General features: G+C 42.5%; 1 protein-coding gene across 4 annotated transcripts in view; it reads right to left on the bottom strand.

Annotated features, from left to right (window-relative positions):
- Window positions 1–1,001: 1,001 nt before the first annotated feature.
- Window positions 1,002–18,232, bottom strand: part of CCDC85A (coiled-coil domain containing 85A) — an 85,712-nt gene continuing 68,481 nt past the window's right edge. For 2 of the 4 annotated variants that reach the window (XM_075088144.1, XM_075088145.1), the window contains one exon: window positions 1,002–3,057. In XM_075088144.1, coding sequence (XP_074944245.1) covers window positions 2,968–3,057 — 90 coding nt within the window. In that variant the 3' untranslated portion in view covers window positions 1,002–2,967. Of the gene's footprint in view, window positions 3,058–3,705; window positions 3,708–7,023; window positions 7,121–10,122; window positions 10,243–18,232 lie in introns of all 4 variants that reach the window. The other 2 variants (XM_075088147.1, XM_075088146.1) reach the window with 2 other exon arrangements.

Below are 18,232 nucleotides of genomic sequence, written 5' to 3'. Positions count from 1 at the left end.
TCCAGAATGTAAAATCCACTCACTACCTCCACTACACGAGCACTATCTAAAATTTATAGCTCATTCATGCTCAGCTTAGAAGCTGGGAATGGCCCTGTAACAACACATGCAAGTTTTTGACCAAAGCAGACCTATACTAAGGCACGATTACATTTTACTGAAAAACGCCTAAGCATGTGGGCAGAGAGCAAGACAGATGAGATGAAGGTCCGTAACTACTACAGCAATTTTTATTCATTAGTGCAGAGACATATCAGCAGGCTACAGGACCTCTCAAGAGCACTGACCCTCCCTCTCCACACGCTGCACACTTTCTCCTCTTAGTAAGCTGTATTTTTAGGAGGCCGCACGGGACTTATTAGCTTCAAGATAGTGATTGTACCAAGTATTTTTTTCCAGAAAATTTAGTGCAAGTTTTCTGCTCACTGGCAGAGGCAGTAATAGGCAGCCTTTTTGCTGCATTTTCCCCCAAAACCCGCAACCCACGGAGAGACGAGGGAGCCCGGTCCCAGGACAGAGATGCAGTAGGCACAGGAGGCCAACAACATGCAGTAAGACACAACCAGCCTCCCCCAGTACCACAAGCACGCCTGTGTCTCTTACCTGAGCGAAACAGCTCCAGAAGCTCTGTATTTCCCTGTCATGGCCTCAAAGGCACACTGTGCAAGAAGAGGGGAGGAAGGGCCCCACACAGGTGCCCTGAGGCTGCTCTTGCAGCACAGCCAGGGACTGGGGCATACAGCTGGTGGCAACCTGGAGCTGCCCCACAGTGCCTGCTGTCTATATATAATACATACAGTAGCTACCTCAGTTAGCATAAAAGATACAAGCAATTCCATATATCTGGGATTTTTTAAGACTCCTGGAGAGACAGTGAACAAAAATCCACAACATGCAGGTAATTTCTCAACCAAGCAGGAAACGTTCCAAACGGCTCTTTTAAAGCAAACTGCATGTAAGCGCAAGCACCTTGCAGATTTGGTCATTAAAGGAGAGCAAACAATGGTGCAATTCTATAATTTATTACCGTTGCTAAGACGAACACAGATACTTGATACCCAATCGTATGCAGAACTGTAAAAAAATAGTTTTAATACAGTATCAAAATTTACAGAAGTGTAGTGTCAAAAGACCAGTGTCCCTCAAATTAGCCCCTGCACGACGTACTGCAGGCACAAGTACATTTTTTACATTTTTTTCATACATGTATATAGATATATAGGAATACAACAATTGAAGTGTAACTATGCAAACGATACGTATGGGAGAAAAAAACATGTAACAATAACAGACGACTGTTTGAGCTGGGTAATATAGAAGAAATTATGCAAAAGTGCAGTGTTTCAAAATGGAAGGCCGGACTCTGCATTTCCAACTCAAGGAGACAGAGCGAACAGGAGTTTTGCCTGAGAAAGCAATGATGGGTCAGAGGCCTTACGTCAAATGGTACCAAGTAAAAATAACAACAGAAACCAATATAATTACTACCGCAAATTAACACACTTTTTCTGAAGACAGTTAGCAGATTTACATCATACTCCTATATAACAAAAGATCGTACAGCGACTGAGCTACATTCCACTGCAGATAGCCCACGAATACAGCACGTTGCAAGCTCAGAGAAAACAGAGGTTCTGACTTTGGCTCACGTCTTAGTAACCAAGAACAAACCAGAAACCCAGGAATTGTTGCATTCCTATTTTTTAAGAAACTTTTATTAGTCTTTTTGATACTTGGCTATGGTAAAAAGTTAAGCAACAGCATTCAGTCACAAGCCTGTTGCACATTCATAAATGAAACTATCATTGCTTTTTGATATACACAAAATACCTATCGTTGCAGTTCAATACACACAACTAGTATCATACATATAGATAAAAATAAACTAAGCACATCTAGGGCACCGTCTGGTCAAATCTTAGGCAATCTGAACAAGAGCCTTCTGCCTCATAATAATGAAAGACATGCTCTGAGTATAATAAAACCTTTTTCATTGAGAGAACACTACAGTGGCAAGAAAAGCTTTTTTTTTTTTTTTATAATGCAGTGCAATCTTTTAGATCCTTATAGACTCTTGTTAAATAAACCAGCATGTCTCTAAATTAAACAGTAGAAATTAGCATTCTGACAATTGGAAAATACTTTCTGGAAAAAAAACAAACAAGCCCAAAAAACAAATTTCTGATGGAAATTCTGATTTGAGACCTGTAATAGTGATACCTAAGTATTCTGGTCATTAAAGGGCTGCAAACATCGTACACATCTTCAGAAGATGTGCATGAAAGAGAATCAAAAGGAAAGCTATCTTTACTTTCATTTAGAAAGAAATTGTGTTTCACTACAAGTTCTGTAGTTATGCTACACTACTGGCTGGTTAGGAGACTTTATGGTCTTTTAGCACCTCCAAAGGCAGGTATTCTACCAAAACAACAATAAAAGTCATCTAGAAATTGCCTAAGCACCATTAACCAATATTTTACAGACTGATGTGTGAGTTAGTAAGAAGTGACTTTCTCAAAACTGTGGAGACCGAAGGCACAGTTTATCCATGCCTCTCCAGTCTCGTGAAAAACCTCTGTTAAATCCAGTGGAAAATTCATTCAGACTTACTAGAGATTCACTGTAACCAACCAAAATACAACTTATTTCATGTAACTCCTGCAGAATCCCAATTATCTGTTAGTTAAGATGGAAATACCTCAATGCTTCTAAATGTGGTGTGTTGAAGTGACGACGCAGCAGCAGCGTTTCACTAGCCAGTATACCAAAACAGCAGTATTTGGGGGACACTGACAACACGGCTCCTCCAGAGACCTCTGTCAGAATCTTACTAGTTTCCAGCGAAGTCTCTTGTAGCGCATACAGACCCTGTCGTCAGCTGGGAAGTCACTGTGGACACAGTCAGTTCTTTCTCCTATCGGCAGTTTAAACTCTTTCTCTTCAGAGAGCGGATTTGCTCAGGGCCTCTTACATAGGTCCTTTATATTGATTTCCTGACAAATGTTGTCTAATTCCAGGGCACGACCCTGCAGCATCTCCAAGTTTCCTCCACACAACCTAAAAGGGAGGGATGGAAAGAGATCTCATTACAACCAGTTAAGAGGGACTGGTGTTCATATAGACATGCATCTGGAAATGCCACACGTTCTTTAAGCAGACCATGCACAGCACAGGTAAGGACAGAGGGGAGGGACACACAAAAGGAGAAGAGAATATTTCTCAAGGGATACAACATTCCTTCTGAACACAAAGAGCACATGCTTCTAGGTAAAAATTATTAAAAACAGAGACAAATGAACTAGCACGTGCATCACCAGGATATTTTGATACAAGACTAATAACATTTACAGGCCTCAACTGAAACTTTGTCAACTATTTCCCAAACCACATCTCTTGCAGAACACAATTCAGAAGCATGAAGCTCAGTCCAGAGGATTCTAAATATTTCTAGTTTTAAAAACACAGAGCAGTTCTCCCCTTTTTTCAAAGAATTTACTTTTTCTCTTAAAATCAAGCAAGGCATTAAGTGTTTGGCTTATTTCATTTGTTCTTCCTTGCAACCAGAGGAATTGTGCATGTAGTCACTATTCTATACATGCTTGTGTGCTTTGTTGAATGAGAGTGAAACCCAGAATTTAGTAGGAGTTAGCAATTTTTTTTTTAATGCGGACTATAGTTTATAAAGGTTTCCTTCCTCATACTCACATCTACTCCCATTCATGATTGCATAACATCCATGTTACAATTACGGAATTAAAATGCAGATAGGTTATACCAAAAAAAAATAATTAGGAAACTACTTTATAGTGATTCATAAAAACGTTGACCAATTATAAGCAGGAGAATTGGTAGCTTCTGTCATATCGTCAGGCATCTCTTCCAGGACCATCAGAAACAAGAGGGGTGACTACTACCACACTGTGTGTTGCAATTTAAGATAATTTCTGTTTAATAATAATCAACTAGCAACCAACTGAAGTATAACTACTACTAAACCACTCATTAACCTCTGGAGCAATAACAATACGACTGTCAAGAAAGGCAAAAAACTGTTTTCCATTGTCATTTTTTATTATTTTTATTTTAGCAGTGCCTGAAGCCCAGGAGTGAACAGAGATTGCATTAGCTGGAACTGAATAAACACAAAGCAGCTGGATCCTGGGAAGTCAACACCCTGAAAAGACAACGCCAACCCCAGTTCCTACAGCTGATGAGCAAAGGCAGAACAACCCCAAGGTCCTACTGTTATTCTGTGCAAGCGATGGGAAAATAATCCAGTTCCTCTGAGTCTTTGCTGAAGAAAACCTGAGCATAAGCATGAAAAACAGAAACACTACACGATTGGAAGCAATAACACTACGGTCTTACTACACAGGGCCAAACAAATAAAAGTCCTTTAAAGGGAGCTGTCTTTAATACTAACGGGTGGGCGTAACCCAAACCCTGCAAACTTTCCATATGACCAGAATCTTGTCGCCTGAAATCAGAAAGAAAACAGGTGGAATCATGTTACCATCATAAAAATATGCATGTCTTTTAGCTATGTTTGCTGTATTGCAAAACACTGTGCCATGGTGAAAGCATGAAAAATGGTGTTTCAGTGAAACCTTCCAAATCAGCTGTCTACGGCTAAGACATTGGAAATGGCAGAGGGCTAGATGCAAGGATGCAGGTGTTTCTTTCCAACATTCCTAACTTCATATTATCAGAAGTAAGACCTCTTGGATAGCTTTTGTACCTACAATTTCAAGAATTTTTCTGGTCAATAAACATTAGACAATATTTACCAAGCAGTTAATGTTGACACAATAATAAACTAAAAGGTGATGCTTCCAAAGTCCTTTATTTCCAGGTGAACAAATGAGCCCTGATGCTAGGAAGGGACAAACGCATACAAGACAGCCCTGGAAAGCCAACACCCTAAGCAGAATTGACAAGGTGGGGTCAAAAGGAACACTCATGCCATTTTTATGGATGGGAGATGGAGAAATCTTTATCAGCAACCACTTCTGCTCGGCCATATAGTGCAACAGATGCCTGGGTCTCAAAGGCATCACGGTAATTTTATTTGCCTCCTTTTCAGAAACGTGGGATGATATAGGCTAAATTTACGCAGATTTATCACCAAACTCTCCTTTCATGCTGGCGGTTCTTTGCACAGTCATGACAGCTGTACATATCGCTGTGCCCTGTGCACATATGCATTTGGCCCTCTGCACTGTATGTGCCTTTTGGATTTACATATAGGGTTGTTTTCTTCTCTGTTCACTAGTTCAACACTAACTTGTCATAAGCAGCACTAATGGAATTACTTTGCGTTTACAAGCACTCAGGAGAAAATGTGATACTTATGCATTCCTGAATGTGTTTTAAATAGTTATGACAGCATAAAAAGCCCAGTACCAAAAACTGCACTCAAAATTTCAGTAGAAACCTTGTCTGAATAAAGGACACCTACAAGGTTCATGATACTGTCATGGCAATTTGTTTCTAGCTTACTTCTAACACACCAGAGTGAAAGGATGGAGGAATCTTCTCCCTGGAAGGCAGAAACCTGCACCCTAACCGCAGATGACAGCAACTACATCACCTGCTGGCTGTGGCAGCATTCAAGGCCTGTGGTACTTCATGCACAGCATGAAACACTCATGGAGATCTCTGGGCTCCCTGACCCCTCTTGCCCAGCTACCCCACCAATCCCATATGGCATATCCCATCCTCCCTTTGGCTCCCAGCCCCAGGGAGCATGCTGCAGCCCTGTGAACAAAACTTACCTGTAGCCTGAGGAAAATCATGACAAACATACCTCCAGACTTAATCCAAACATTCCTGTGCTTTGAAATTACCTCCATGCTCACTAATACACGATAAACTAACTCTAAACCTGCTCCTACATATTGCTACGTTCTCCTAAGACAATGCAAGTTTATAAATACAAAGCAAAAACATTCCCAAATCTGTTGTTGATGAGGCAGTACCAATACCATCCGCACATCCTGAGGAGAAAATTTGCACATCCATTATCTTGATAAAGTATCAACCTGATCATACGACACCATGAAGTTCATACAACACGAGCTATACATCCAGATTGCGTTTCGATACCAATTAAGACTATGCATCAAAATTAAAGTGCCCAAAATGACACTTGTTGTCATTCTACTGTTTTCAAAGGCAAAACGATGCCATGGCAAATGTTCCATGTAAAACCCACAGCACATAAAGCTCCAGCAAAACAGTGAGCTATAAACCGGAGGAACTGCAATGAGAATGCAAAAGAAAAAAATACACATTATAATTAGTTCATCACACATCCACTGTACTTTTAACATGGACTATATGAATATAAGGAAAAGTAAAAGCAGAAAGGAAATAACCAACTATTTAAAAAGTATAATAATATATCAATAGTTTAATCAGACATAGATCGTTAACAGTCAGAAGAAAAGATAACATTTCAATGCCAGTGGCAGAGCTCTGAATGGCTGGGGATCAAAGAGACAAGGCACTATACAAGTATATATTTGGGATTTACAGAAATGAATTGATACTTTCAAATTTAGTATATTAGCATTTTAGAAGTAACACTACTTACATAATGACAACTTTTATGGATTACTGTTAAATACCTATTAGTTAGAAACTGCTTTTATACCCATAAATTGCAAAGCAATAGTCTAGGCAAGAAAATGCATAGGTGCCCTTGTACCCATGGGGAAACTGAGGCTTCCAGACTTCATCATACCTGCCAAATTTAATCTTATGAAGGATAAATCCAAGTCAGCTGAGTCATACAGTACTTTATCCCAGCTATATTATCACACACAGATTTTTCTGACCAACATGTTAAAATTATAGTGTTCCTAATAAAACAGTAATTGCATTACGGGAACAGTAATTGACTTAATTTCCATATAAAATCTTCAAGGGCATATTGTCAGCATTTAAACAAAAAATACTTTGCATTTTCAGGTGTTTCCAGGCTCAATATGGAATATAAAATTAAACACCTTAAACTTGAACTGCACATTTCTCCAGCCACAGCTTTTTCTGTCTCACTAAGGTAGTGGTAAGAATTTTTAACAGCCTGCTGATTTATATTTTCCCGAGCTTCTAAGACAAAGGTACATTAAAAAAAAAAGTGGGGGCAGAATTTTACTTTACAAATTTGTTTCGCAGCCACAAATAACAGCAGTGGTATATTTAAGCTTTCATGGGTTCTTCCTGAGTATAGGCATGCATATATAACTGTCCAAGTGCATGTAAAAGTAATTAGACCGATTACAGCATTCTGGATTTCAGGGCAAGAGGGATCATTAAATCTTCTTGCCTGACCTCCTGGGTACCACAGAACACTTACTTTTCTGCAGCAACTCTTACACTTAGCCTCAGACCTTGTCTTCGATTAAAGCATACCTCGCTTTAATTTGTAGATGGCATAGTGGAGCTTCCAGTAGTTGACACTGAATTTGGAATAGGAAAACCTGATGCAAGTTTTGCAGGTAAGCCTGTGCCAATGGTTATCCAGGCAGTCATCCTAGATAGCGATCATCATTCCGTAAATATAAACCCTGTTCTGCAGAGCAAACCTTTGTGGAATATGCACATCTCCATGCACAAGCATGCAGTTTGGTCATATACAACTTGCAAAAAGTAATAAACACAACCTGCCAAATAAAATAACTCTTTGTATATCCCTAGTGATACCACTTCCACATAGGGAATAATCCCATAACGACTGGGAGGGGGAGGAAGATAGCCAGGTCCCGAGCATGGGGGACACACATGGCAATTTCTTCCTTCAACCACCCTACATAATGGATCAGGTCATGGAAGAGCCTTTCTCAGACCAGCTGCACCGCAAAGCTCTTCTCTTTCTTTCACCACTGTCTCCACCAGTGGGAGATTCACAGGCAACTTTTTTTTTAAAAGTCTCCTCATTACTCAGGAAAAACAGCACTATTTTTAGCAATGATGTCCCTCTGTTTTCTTAAGGATCTGTCCCTTTAAAATACATTCTTTAGATTTTTTGCTATGCAGAAGAGGATTGCACTATGGGGTTTTGTTACAAAGACTATTACTTTTTTCTTGCAAGAATTCCAGATTTCAAAATTGGTCAAGAAAAGCAGGCTCGTTTTGGCTTGCTCTTTCTCCTGTGTCTGATTCTGCTAAGTGATGCATGCACAAGCTCTGCATTCTCCAGAAAGGCAGGATCAAACCCATATGCTTCACTTTGAGAAACAGCAGGGTCTAGGCCCTGGCTGGGGACGGGGAAGGTTGGGCAGTCTGTTTAGCTGACAGCTCACTTTCCGTTTCAAATGTAACAGTATCATTTGTATCTCTTTCTGCCTGCCGCAATACCTCCTAGCAAACTAAAAGCTGAGCTTTCACATCATATTGAACTAATTTATGTGTTTTTCTTACCAACCCATTTCAACAACCAAGGTAGCCATTGTTCAAATATTTCACTTACACCAACCAGCTATTACACGTTGTCAAAAGCATGTCGTTAAATGTTCCAATCAGGGAAGCGTCTTCACCAATGGGCGTTTTAAGAGAACTACAGCAGGATTTTTTTCAATAATTATGCATGATCTCTTGACAAAATTACTTGGCATAGCTTTATTTTCTAGGCAACAGCAGCTGATATATCTGGAAGGTGTACACAGGACCTCGAGCACTGCTGATCTGGGCACCCCTCTGCAGCTGGGAATGGTGGTTCATCATACCTCCCCTGTATGAGGGCAAGACCAGCACACTCATGGGCAGAGTGCTACTGATGGGGATGAGGTCAGGGTGGCCATTAGAGAGGGAACCTGCAATTGTGTGCATGTGGCAAGGGGCTCAAGCCCTCTGCTGCCACTTCCTTCCCATTCAGAAACCAGAAAAAACAGGCAAGGTGGCTGTGGTGAAGCCCTGCACCTGGGTTTTATGTTACAGGAAGGGATCTGATGGCAGTAATTTGTGCACAGTTCACTTGCATAAACCTATTTCCTCAAGCTTCATGGAGGAGAAGTCAATGTCATCCAGCCATGTGGAAGATAATCACCCTGTGCATAAACTCAGATGTCCAGGCAAGTCACCAGCGCTACTGAGCCCTTACTGCGCACCGTGCATCTCCATGAAGCTCAAGAACAGAGCAAATGCCTACAAAAGTCCCTTCCAGTTCTCCCCTGAAGGACTGGTGACCCTCCAAGTAACCAGTTTCCTGCAATATCTGTCTAGGTGGGGAATAACACCCACTTAACCAAATCAATATTAAAGCAGTGTAGCTAACGAGTAAAGTACAGGAGAGAAGACGTACACAAAGCACCAGAAAACAATCATGCCAGAGTTAGGAGACAGGAATAGAGAGTCCTTGCTCTCTCCTCAGCTCACCATCAGTTTTCAAGCTTCTCCAGAGGAGCATGGACACAGCTGACACCCATGCTGCAGGGGGGTCAGTGAACTCGGCCACTTGTTGATTCAGATCACCTGACAAACGGTTCCACCTTGTAAGAGCTTTCTAAGTTTCATGAATTGCAACAGTTTCACTGTCAACATAGGTAAGACCTTGCTAATTTTCCCCTCTGATTGCTTGTGTCAATTGCTGTTTATCAATGCAACACAGGTCTTTGCAATCCAACCTTGACTTCAGAGTAAATCACATCTGCTCTCAAAGAAGTTTCAACACTGACCTTGGCATCATGATGCATGGTCTTCAGCCCAAAGTTCTGCTATTTTATTATGAACATACCATGTGCTTTAGCTTTGCATTAACGTATTTCTCTCCACATGGGTTATGGGAATCCCTTATATTCTGCTGGAGAACAAATATGCATCCTAGATGAAGTAGAAAGACTTCCTTATTCAGAAAAACACCACTTTTAGCTTCAAAGAAAATCTGTACAAGTGTAAGCAATTTGGAGAGCAGCTACAGCTGGCAGCACCCCCATTGCAAAGGCCGGATCCCTGCCCCGACAAACACACAGTCCACAGATGTGATGAGTGACAAACAGAAAAACAATCTTGCTCATGACAGTAACATCCCAGTGGTGTCCACCGGAATGTTGCCAGGACAATATGACACGTGTTGAGCAACAGACATGACATTTTGCATGGACTGTACCAGAGGAGCGTTACCTTCAGAGCATTTACCACTGAGTCAGACTGCTGAGAGGCTGAGCCATGTCCACTGATGCTAGCTGGCTCGTTTGCAGAGCAGTGACTCCCCTCCGCCCCTCCTGGCATCCTAATGCGATCCTTCACAAAAAATTAAAAACTATTTAATAAAGAAAAGGGTTGGTAACTACTTAAGACAGATGTCTTTTTTTTTTTTTTTAAAGCTGAGAAGCACTAAAGGCGTGTTTCCCTCCAAAGTCCCCCTCTTTTTGAGCCACGGTAACCAAGATCCATGTGCGGTAGCTCAAGTGCTACTGCTGTGTGCCACCCAAACACTCTGGTTCTCAAGGGTGTCTATCTGGAAAATCAGGACACAGTAATAAAATTTCCTATGTATGTACATTGCCTCACAAAGTCCTGTGAGGTTCCGAGAGATATTTCAACTCCAGAGGAAGGTTTTGAGATTGTCTACATTTATCCCAATAATTCTGGAGGTTGTTCCTTCACTAAAACTCACATTTTTTCAAAGTTGCTGCAAGGTTTACAGCACAAACTCAGCTGCAGCTGACCCGGGAAGGAGCTAGGAGCTCTGGGCTGCCAGCTCACTCCTTCCCTGCCTCTGGCTGCTCTGGTGCAAGGGCATCTCCCCCTGCCTGCCTGCGAGATGTCAATTTATACCCAACAGTGACAACCTCAGCGGCTTTTTCCTCCCATTGAACAGCTGGAAGGGTTCTTCAGGACACTGCCAAAAAAATGCAAGCTACCTGAACACTTACAGCTCAGTCACCTCAAACTTTGCAGGATGTAAAGCATTTCCTGGAGTGACTGCAGTGCCGAGGTAACATGAGCAAACAGCCTGCTCCAGAGGAGTGCTAAAAATACCCCTGCTGCATTCATGGACAGCAATGTGATAGCTGCAGCACAGACGGCCTGAGTAGACACTTCTGAGGTGCTTTCAACCTGACCTGCTTTTCACTGTCATTCTTCATGCAGAATTTTGTTTAAAAAAAAGAGAAATATAAAGAAGAAAAACATTTCTAAGATTGAGAGATGAAAAGTCCCTTTCTTACAGAGTAAGAAACACTGTAGGAATCATTAAGAAGTAATGTAGCAGTAATTCCTGCTAGATTGTGTGGGAAATGCATTTCTGAAGGAAAAATAATGACAGTGGAAAGAGCCTCTGACCAAAATCAGTGCCCCGATGTGCATTAAGTTGACCCACTGAGCAAGCACATGGCACCCTGCAGTCTTTTTGGGGGTGTCTATAACCTAAACAATAGGAAAGATGAAGGTGGGTGTGGGAGAAAAAGGGCACAGAGAGATGACATGAGGCTGAACTTCACAGATCCAGTCTGCCTGAAAATGTTTAATTGAAAAGTACCCCAGTCCAAAGCAAGTTTATATGCTGTGCATGACTCTGTCAGGATATGCCCAGCCCTCTGTAACCAATGCTGCATGGCTCACAGCAGTGCCAAAGGGGCACTTCACAGAGAGAACCCTCGCAACTACTGAACATGTTAGGCTCAATCACAGCAGTCGTCTGCAGGACTGAACCTTGTATATTAAAAAAAAACACTAAAAACAATTTAGAAAAAGAAGAGAATGCTACATATACTCAGCCCACGGAAAAAGTACCTTGAGTCTGATTATGAAACCCCATTTGGTACACGAACTCGTCTTCCAGTGCCGCCCTCCTACCAAGCAATGGATGTAGTGTAAACCGCAGAAGTGGGCACTAATGGATCTCATAACTAGGCTGACAATACTGGCACACACTTAGGGCAGCATGCAGTGTATCATCCTACAATTCTCCACAGCAATGACTATTATCAATTTGCTGTGATGTACGGAGGGAGGTTTAGGACTTTTTTCTCTTTGAGAAGGTTTTATAGATCTGTTAGTGACTGGGCAGACTTAATGCTATACTTTGGAAAAGGAAATGAAAGAGGAAGGAAAAAGGGTAATAAAGCAAATTGCAGCAATTGTGGTTTAGGATAAATTCCTTCAGTCATCTTTGGGTTTTTTTTATAAATCAAAGTATTCTGTTTCCTTACTGACTCGAGAGCCAGCAAAGATTTTGGTCATTTTTGAATGGTAAAATATAAATATTGCTATTAAAAAGCTGGGAAAATTAGTACAGATTGTACATCTAAAGCCACCTGAATATGGGAAAATCCAAAAGTCCAGCGAATTGTGCTCCTGTCAGAGTTCAGGCCTTCCTCCAGGCAGCTGTCCTCCACAGTCTCTTCTGTGCCATATGCAGCACATTTTTGTCTCCCTTCATGAGGATAAGAAACTTGTTGTGACCACACTGCTTTATGCAGACAGTGTTCTCAACACACGCTGGTAGAAGTTGAAAATTAGTATTTCTGCTGTGGACATCCTTCTCCCTCCCCTCTGTGTCCTTGACAAGAAACACAAGCTTTTCTTAAGAAATAAGGCAGGTTTTGCAGCCCTGAAGTCCCATCCTCCAGGTCAGGGTCTTGTCACCTCAGGTGAGGCCACCCCACAGAGGCAGTACAGCTTCTGCCTTCTTTGGAGGAAGCGTATTCCAGCAGATGATGGGGACGTGACCATCCTGAACATGATCTCCTGTTCCTTGGCAAGTCCTGTAAGCCTGAAGACACTTCAGCACTACTGACTGCATTATGAGTTTCTGAGGCAGTGAAGCAAAACAAGAGGAAAAGGCACTTTGCCAAAGTGGCAGTGTCTGAAAACAAGGTGCCTTAGGAGACTAGAAAAGTGTGCTTTTCAGACCTATCATCACAACTGCTGCTTGCCAGTGGGGAGCATGGCAATGTTTTTAACCTTCCACCAAAACTTGACTTGAGTTCCCTTACACTGAGTCCCTTCTCTGCGACTCTCCAACCCAGGTTACAACTGGCTCCTGAGCAGAACCCTGAGGATAGGAGGAGAAATCCTGATCCCTTCCTCCTCTTCTCTAGCTCCACACACAGCACAGCACTTGCATTCAGTAGGCTTCCCACATGTCCACATGTTTTGGACAGATCTTTTCATTTATTATCCAGTAACAAAGTTGTGGAATTGGAACCAAATCAGACAGGAGGGATGAAGTTGCGGCTCCATAGTGCTGAAATCTGTATTGACTTTAAATATCTTCAGGCTTGAGAGGTGGGCCCCTGCAAACCTCCTGAAGTTCAACAAGGCCAAGTGCAAGGTCTTTCACATGGGTCGGGGCAATCCCAAGCACAAATACAGGCTAGGCAGAGAATGGATTGAGAGCTGCCCTGAGGAGAGGGACTTGGGGGTGTTCATTGATGAGAAGCTCAACGTGACCCAGCAATGTGCTCTTGTAGCCCAGAAAGCCAACTGTATCCTGGGCCACATCAAAAGCAGCTTGGCCAGCAGGTCAAGGGAGGTAATTCTCCCCCTCTACTCTGCTCTCGTGAGACCCCACCTGCAGTCCTGCATCCAGCTCTGGGGCCCCCAAGAGAAGAAGGACATGTGTAGCTGTACGCTTCTACGGGAGAACTTATCTTGGGCCGCATATCTCCGGGACACAGGGCTCTACCCACCCTGGGGACAGTGATGCACAGACATCAATATGATGGATACAAAATGTCCGTTTATTTAGCTGCGTCACACGCTTATATAGCTCTTGCACTTCCTGTTCCTGCCACTCCTATGGGGAGGAGTCTATCTTTCCGTCACATCCCGTGATCTTCCGGTCGCCGATCCCTGTCTATTCCCCTACAGACATGGACCTGTTGACCTGTTGGAGCAAGTCCAGAGGAGGGCCACGAAGATGGTCAGAGGGCTGGAGCACTTCTTCTATGAAGACGGGCTGAGAGAGTTGGGGTTGTTCAGCCTGAAGAGAAGGCTCCAGGGAGACCTTATAGCAGCCTTCCGGTACCTGAAGGGGGCCTGCAAGAAAGCTGGAGAGGGAATTTTTACAAGGGCATGTTGTGACAGGACAAGGGGTAATGGCTTTAAACTGAAAGAGGGTAGATTTAGATTAGATCTAAGTAAGAAATTGTTCACTCTGAGTGTGGTGAGGCACTGGAACAGGTTGGCCAGAGAATCTGTGGATGCCCCAACCCTGGAAGTGTTCAAGGCCAGGTTGGAAGTGGCTTTGAGCCACCTGGTCTAGTAGAAGGTGCCCCTGCCCATGGCAGAGGGGTTGGAACTAGGTGATCTTTAAGGTCCCTTCCAACCCAAACCATTCTATGATTCTATGATCTTGAGTCATTTTGAATGAACAGTGCTCCACAGTGTCAATGTCTGAGAAAGAATTGGGGTTTTTTGCTTACCCTACACCGCTAAACTTCCCTATTGCCCCTGTCCAGCCCTTGTGCATGGTTTTCAAGTTGCCTCCTCGGAGTCTAACGTGTACTGTGTGCAGATCATACCACTGCAGAAAGCACATTGTCTGAAGCAGGTAAAAACCACATATTATCTTCTGTACATTTTGCCACAAAGATAATAGAGGGAACTGCAATCACTAAACGTGCAGATCCATTTTCTGTTGCAAGTAAATCTACAAAATATCTAATGCCAACATGTGACCCTTGTCAATAGAAAGCACAGGAAACCTGACTCTACCCCATAATATTACATAACAAAAAAAAATTAGATGAATGGAAATTTAGCATCTCACTCACATTGACTGCAAAATGTTATGGATACTCAGGCCATTCTCCCATAGTGCCAGAGGCAAACCCTGCACTATACTCTGGTCACAGTTAGAATAAAGACCCTTGTGTGGAACAGGATACTCTGATGGAGAGAACTACTCATGAGCCTTTCTACTTGAGCCAGTAGGAAACATCATTTTTTGAATCCATACTGTTGATAAGACCAGTCACGAATGAAAATCACTGTCGTGCAAAGCACACTACATAGCTCAAGTCAGTGACAGTTTATCTGCCAGCCCCTCCAGAGGAAGCATGTCGCTTGCAGCCTGACTTGCAACCTCCCCACAGCATGCAGGGGTAGCTGAGGAGAAAAAACAAACAAACAAACAAACAAACAAACCCCAAAACCACAGTCCACCTCTGCCCCAAGGACACTTGAAGTCACCTCGCCAAACCTTCTGAGAGAACATGATTTTCCTGTCCACCGGGCACTGACCGGGCACAAGACCTCATTCTCCAGCTGCCTTTTACCCCAGAGGCAAGCAGTTTACTGGGAAGTATATCCTTCCTGCTGGGTAGCTGCCATGCCAGTTCAATCACTATCTGATTTTCAAAGCTTTTTTCTTATTTCCCCAGCCCTCAATTTCCCCGTTAGCTCAAAGAAAACACAGGCTGTGTTTGTCAGCTTGTTTCAAACAGGCAGGAGAAATGAAAAAGAGAAAGCAATAAGCTGCAGTATGTTGCTCTGCTGGATTAATAACGCACTAAACAAAACAGCAACAATTTTTTTAGGGAACGTTCCTGTCAATTAAAATACACAATTTTAAAATGCTGCATTTATTCACCATAATTCCTGTTCTCAAAGACCTCAGTAGAAACCTCTACTTTTGCATATTGCTGCCGAAATCCACACATCGTCATAGCATATTTGAACTGTACTCAGATTTCTGAGTGGCCAAAACCATTGCTGGCTACACATCTTCAGAAAAAACCCTTTCCAGCAGGCCCTTCATAAACCTCTTTTGCTAATGAACCTGTAAGAGAAAAGGCTCTAGGCTGTAGCACCTCCAAATCTTGGAGGCCACACATATAAAGACCACCATTATTTAAAGTCTGGAAGATTCAGGAAACTCTACTAGAAAATCATGAGTACACAGTAATTCCAAACTTTTGAAAATTACTCTGGAAAAATAATAATCTGTCATTCTCTCTGCAAGTCTTCTTGTACACCAGGTTTTTCTCAAATTTGTATCTTTGGAACATCAAGCCTATAAGCTCTTGCCATTCAGCCTGTCCATGCCCACCAAGATGGCAGTGCTAAGCTTAGGACACCTTAAGACAAGGACTTTGGTCAGAACCACAGCTGTTGTAAACTGAAGTCACTCCATTAATTAACCTATTAATTTAAGCTGAGGATGAGAGCACATGAAAGAACAGGGTGGGTGGATGCCGTTGATTTACTGTCAGCAAATATTTGATGACATGATCAGGTAACATAAGTTTGTTGAATTGGTTTTAATTACATTTTCGTTGAAGGATTCCCTATTCTCCTACATACTATGGAAGGGAGGACTGTAAGTGACACAGATTTTTTAAAACCAAACCAAAACAAAAAAAACAAACCCCAAACCACTAACCAAATAGTTCCCATCTTCTAATTAGATTTATAACTAAAACCATGCTATGCAGAGGGAAAATAAAAACCACAGACATCAGCAAAAAGCCTTTCAAAAGATTTGGAAATGGGTTGAAATAAAATGTGATAATCTAACGGAAAGGGGAAGAAAGAAGGAAATAGAAAGTGTTGGAAGTGCTTAAAAATAAACTAGTGTGTGCCTAAGGGTCACGCCTGCCGTTTCACACTTAAATGTACCAGGACTGGAAAAGGCTAGCAAGGATGCAATGCCCAAAAAAAGTGCCTGAAGCAACAGTGAAATTGAAAAAGAAACAACAGAAAGAGGTGGTAAAGGACCGAAAGACTTACAGAGGACCAAATGAGGAAACTGGGGCAGAAAACCCTATGTGAGAGGGGGCAGAAGGGCTCTGGTTCAGCCCTTCACCACACCTGCCTCGTGGCTTTGGTGCTGCATGCTGTGGAGATTGGGAGCTCAGCTCCCTGTCCCTGCATCCAGCCTCTGGCCCCACTGACCCATGCAGTTTGTTCACTCCGAAAGCGGCATCCTGGCAATGCTTCCTCTCCTCTTCAAAGAGTTATCATGGGGAAATGTCTGCCAATTCTCCATCTCTGCCTCTTGCTCCCTTCTCCCATGAAAAAATAAAAACTGAAGCAATTTAAATTGGGTGGCTTGCCAAGTATATCTTTTGCAAACGCATTCACTGTCATTATATGACAGATGTCCACATTTCCACAACATTTCAGCTGAGCATATCAGCTGAAATACTACCCCTATGAAAATCCAGGGATATCTTCACTTAACTGACATGTGGATGCCAGATCCCAATCTCACTCCCCCCTGCATAAGGCACGGACAGCAGTTACGTACCACACCAAGCCTGGGAGGACATTCCTGTTTCCAGTTAGCTGAAGTTACTCACTGACATAACAGATCCATCACAGCCCAGGAAGCTATAACTGGGATCTGAATCCAATGCTTGGTCTCTACATATTTTCTTTATTATTGCTGAGTATCTTCATTACAATATGTACAGACACTATGTTCTGGCTAGAGCACTGGCCATACTATCATGTTTGGGGTTTGTATTTTTGTTTTTGGTGTTTGATTTTTTTTAATGTTAGTGGCAAAACTCGGTCCACAGTGATGCTGTGGTTTCATGTACATTTTGAGGGAGCAGGAGGCAGCGGCACTGCCAGAGCCCAAGTGCTGCAGAGAGCTTTCCTGCCCCAGCCCCGCGGGGGAAATCCTCTGGCCTGAAATCCATCCAGCAAAACAGAAAAGTTCTTGCTCAAATCCTTTTGCCTCTACACACTGCTGTCATGCACCCTTACCTACACAAGCATTTGAGAAGCACCAGCACAAGCTGCACACCCCTTGCCTTGGGTGCAGCCAGCACAGTTTGGCGTTCTCAACCGAAGACCCAGGTGCATACCATAAATCTCAGAAGGTATCTGCTTTCTTGCACAAAAATCCTATTTGTGGCCAGAAACTGAAAGGGTCTGGATCATACTTTGTTATGTGCTTTCTGAGAGAAGGAAAAAAGAACAAACAGCAACAACAAAAAAAAAAACCCAACAGCTAATTACAGCTCCCACAAACACAGCAAACCTACAACCCATCTATGGCTTCTCGTAACTCTCAGACCCACTACTACGCTATAAACCACCACCAGAACAACTGTGCGGCACAGGAAGAGACATTAACAGGCTTAAGTGAATATGTGCATTTTTATACCTTTTCTATTACTGATCAAACTAAAATATTGACTCAGTGGTGGTACTGCATTTCCCCTGACAAAGCAGCTCTTCAGTACAGCAGAGTGAACTAAAATTCAGATTCCATTTAAACAGTGATGGCAGCACTTAAAACCATTTTCTCTGGAAATGTTCTCACCACTAA

The sequence above is a fragment of the Phalacrocorax aristotelis genome, chromosome 3, assembly GCF_949628215.1.
Source record: "Phalacrocorax aristotelis chromosome 3, bGulAri2.1, whole genome shotgun sequence".
NCBI classification, from domain to species: Eukaryota; Metazoa; Chordata; class Aves; order Suliformes; family Phalacrocoracidae; genus Phalacrocorax; species Phalacrocorax aristotelis.
The sequence above is the reverse complement of the archived record's forward strand: the minus strand, read 5'-3'. Positions and strand labels throughout refer to the sequence as shown.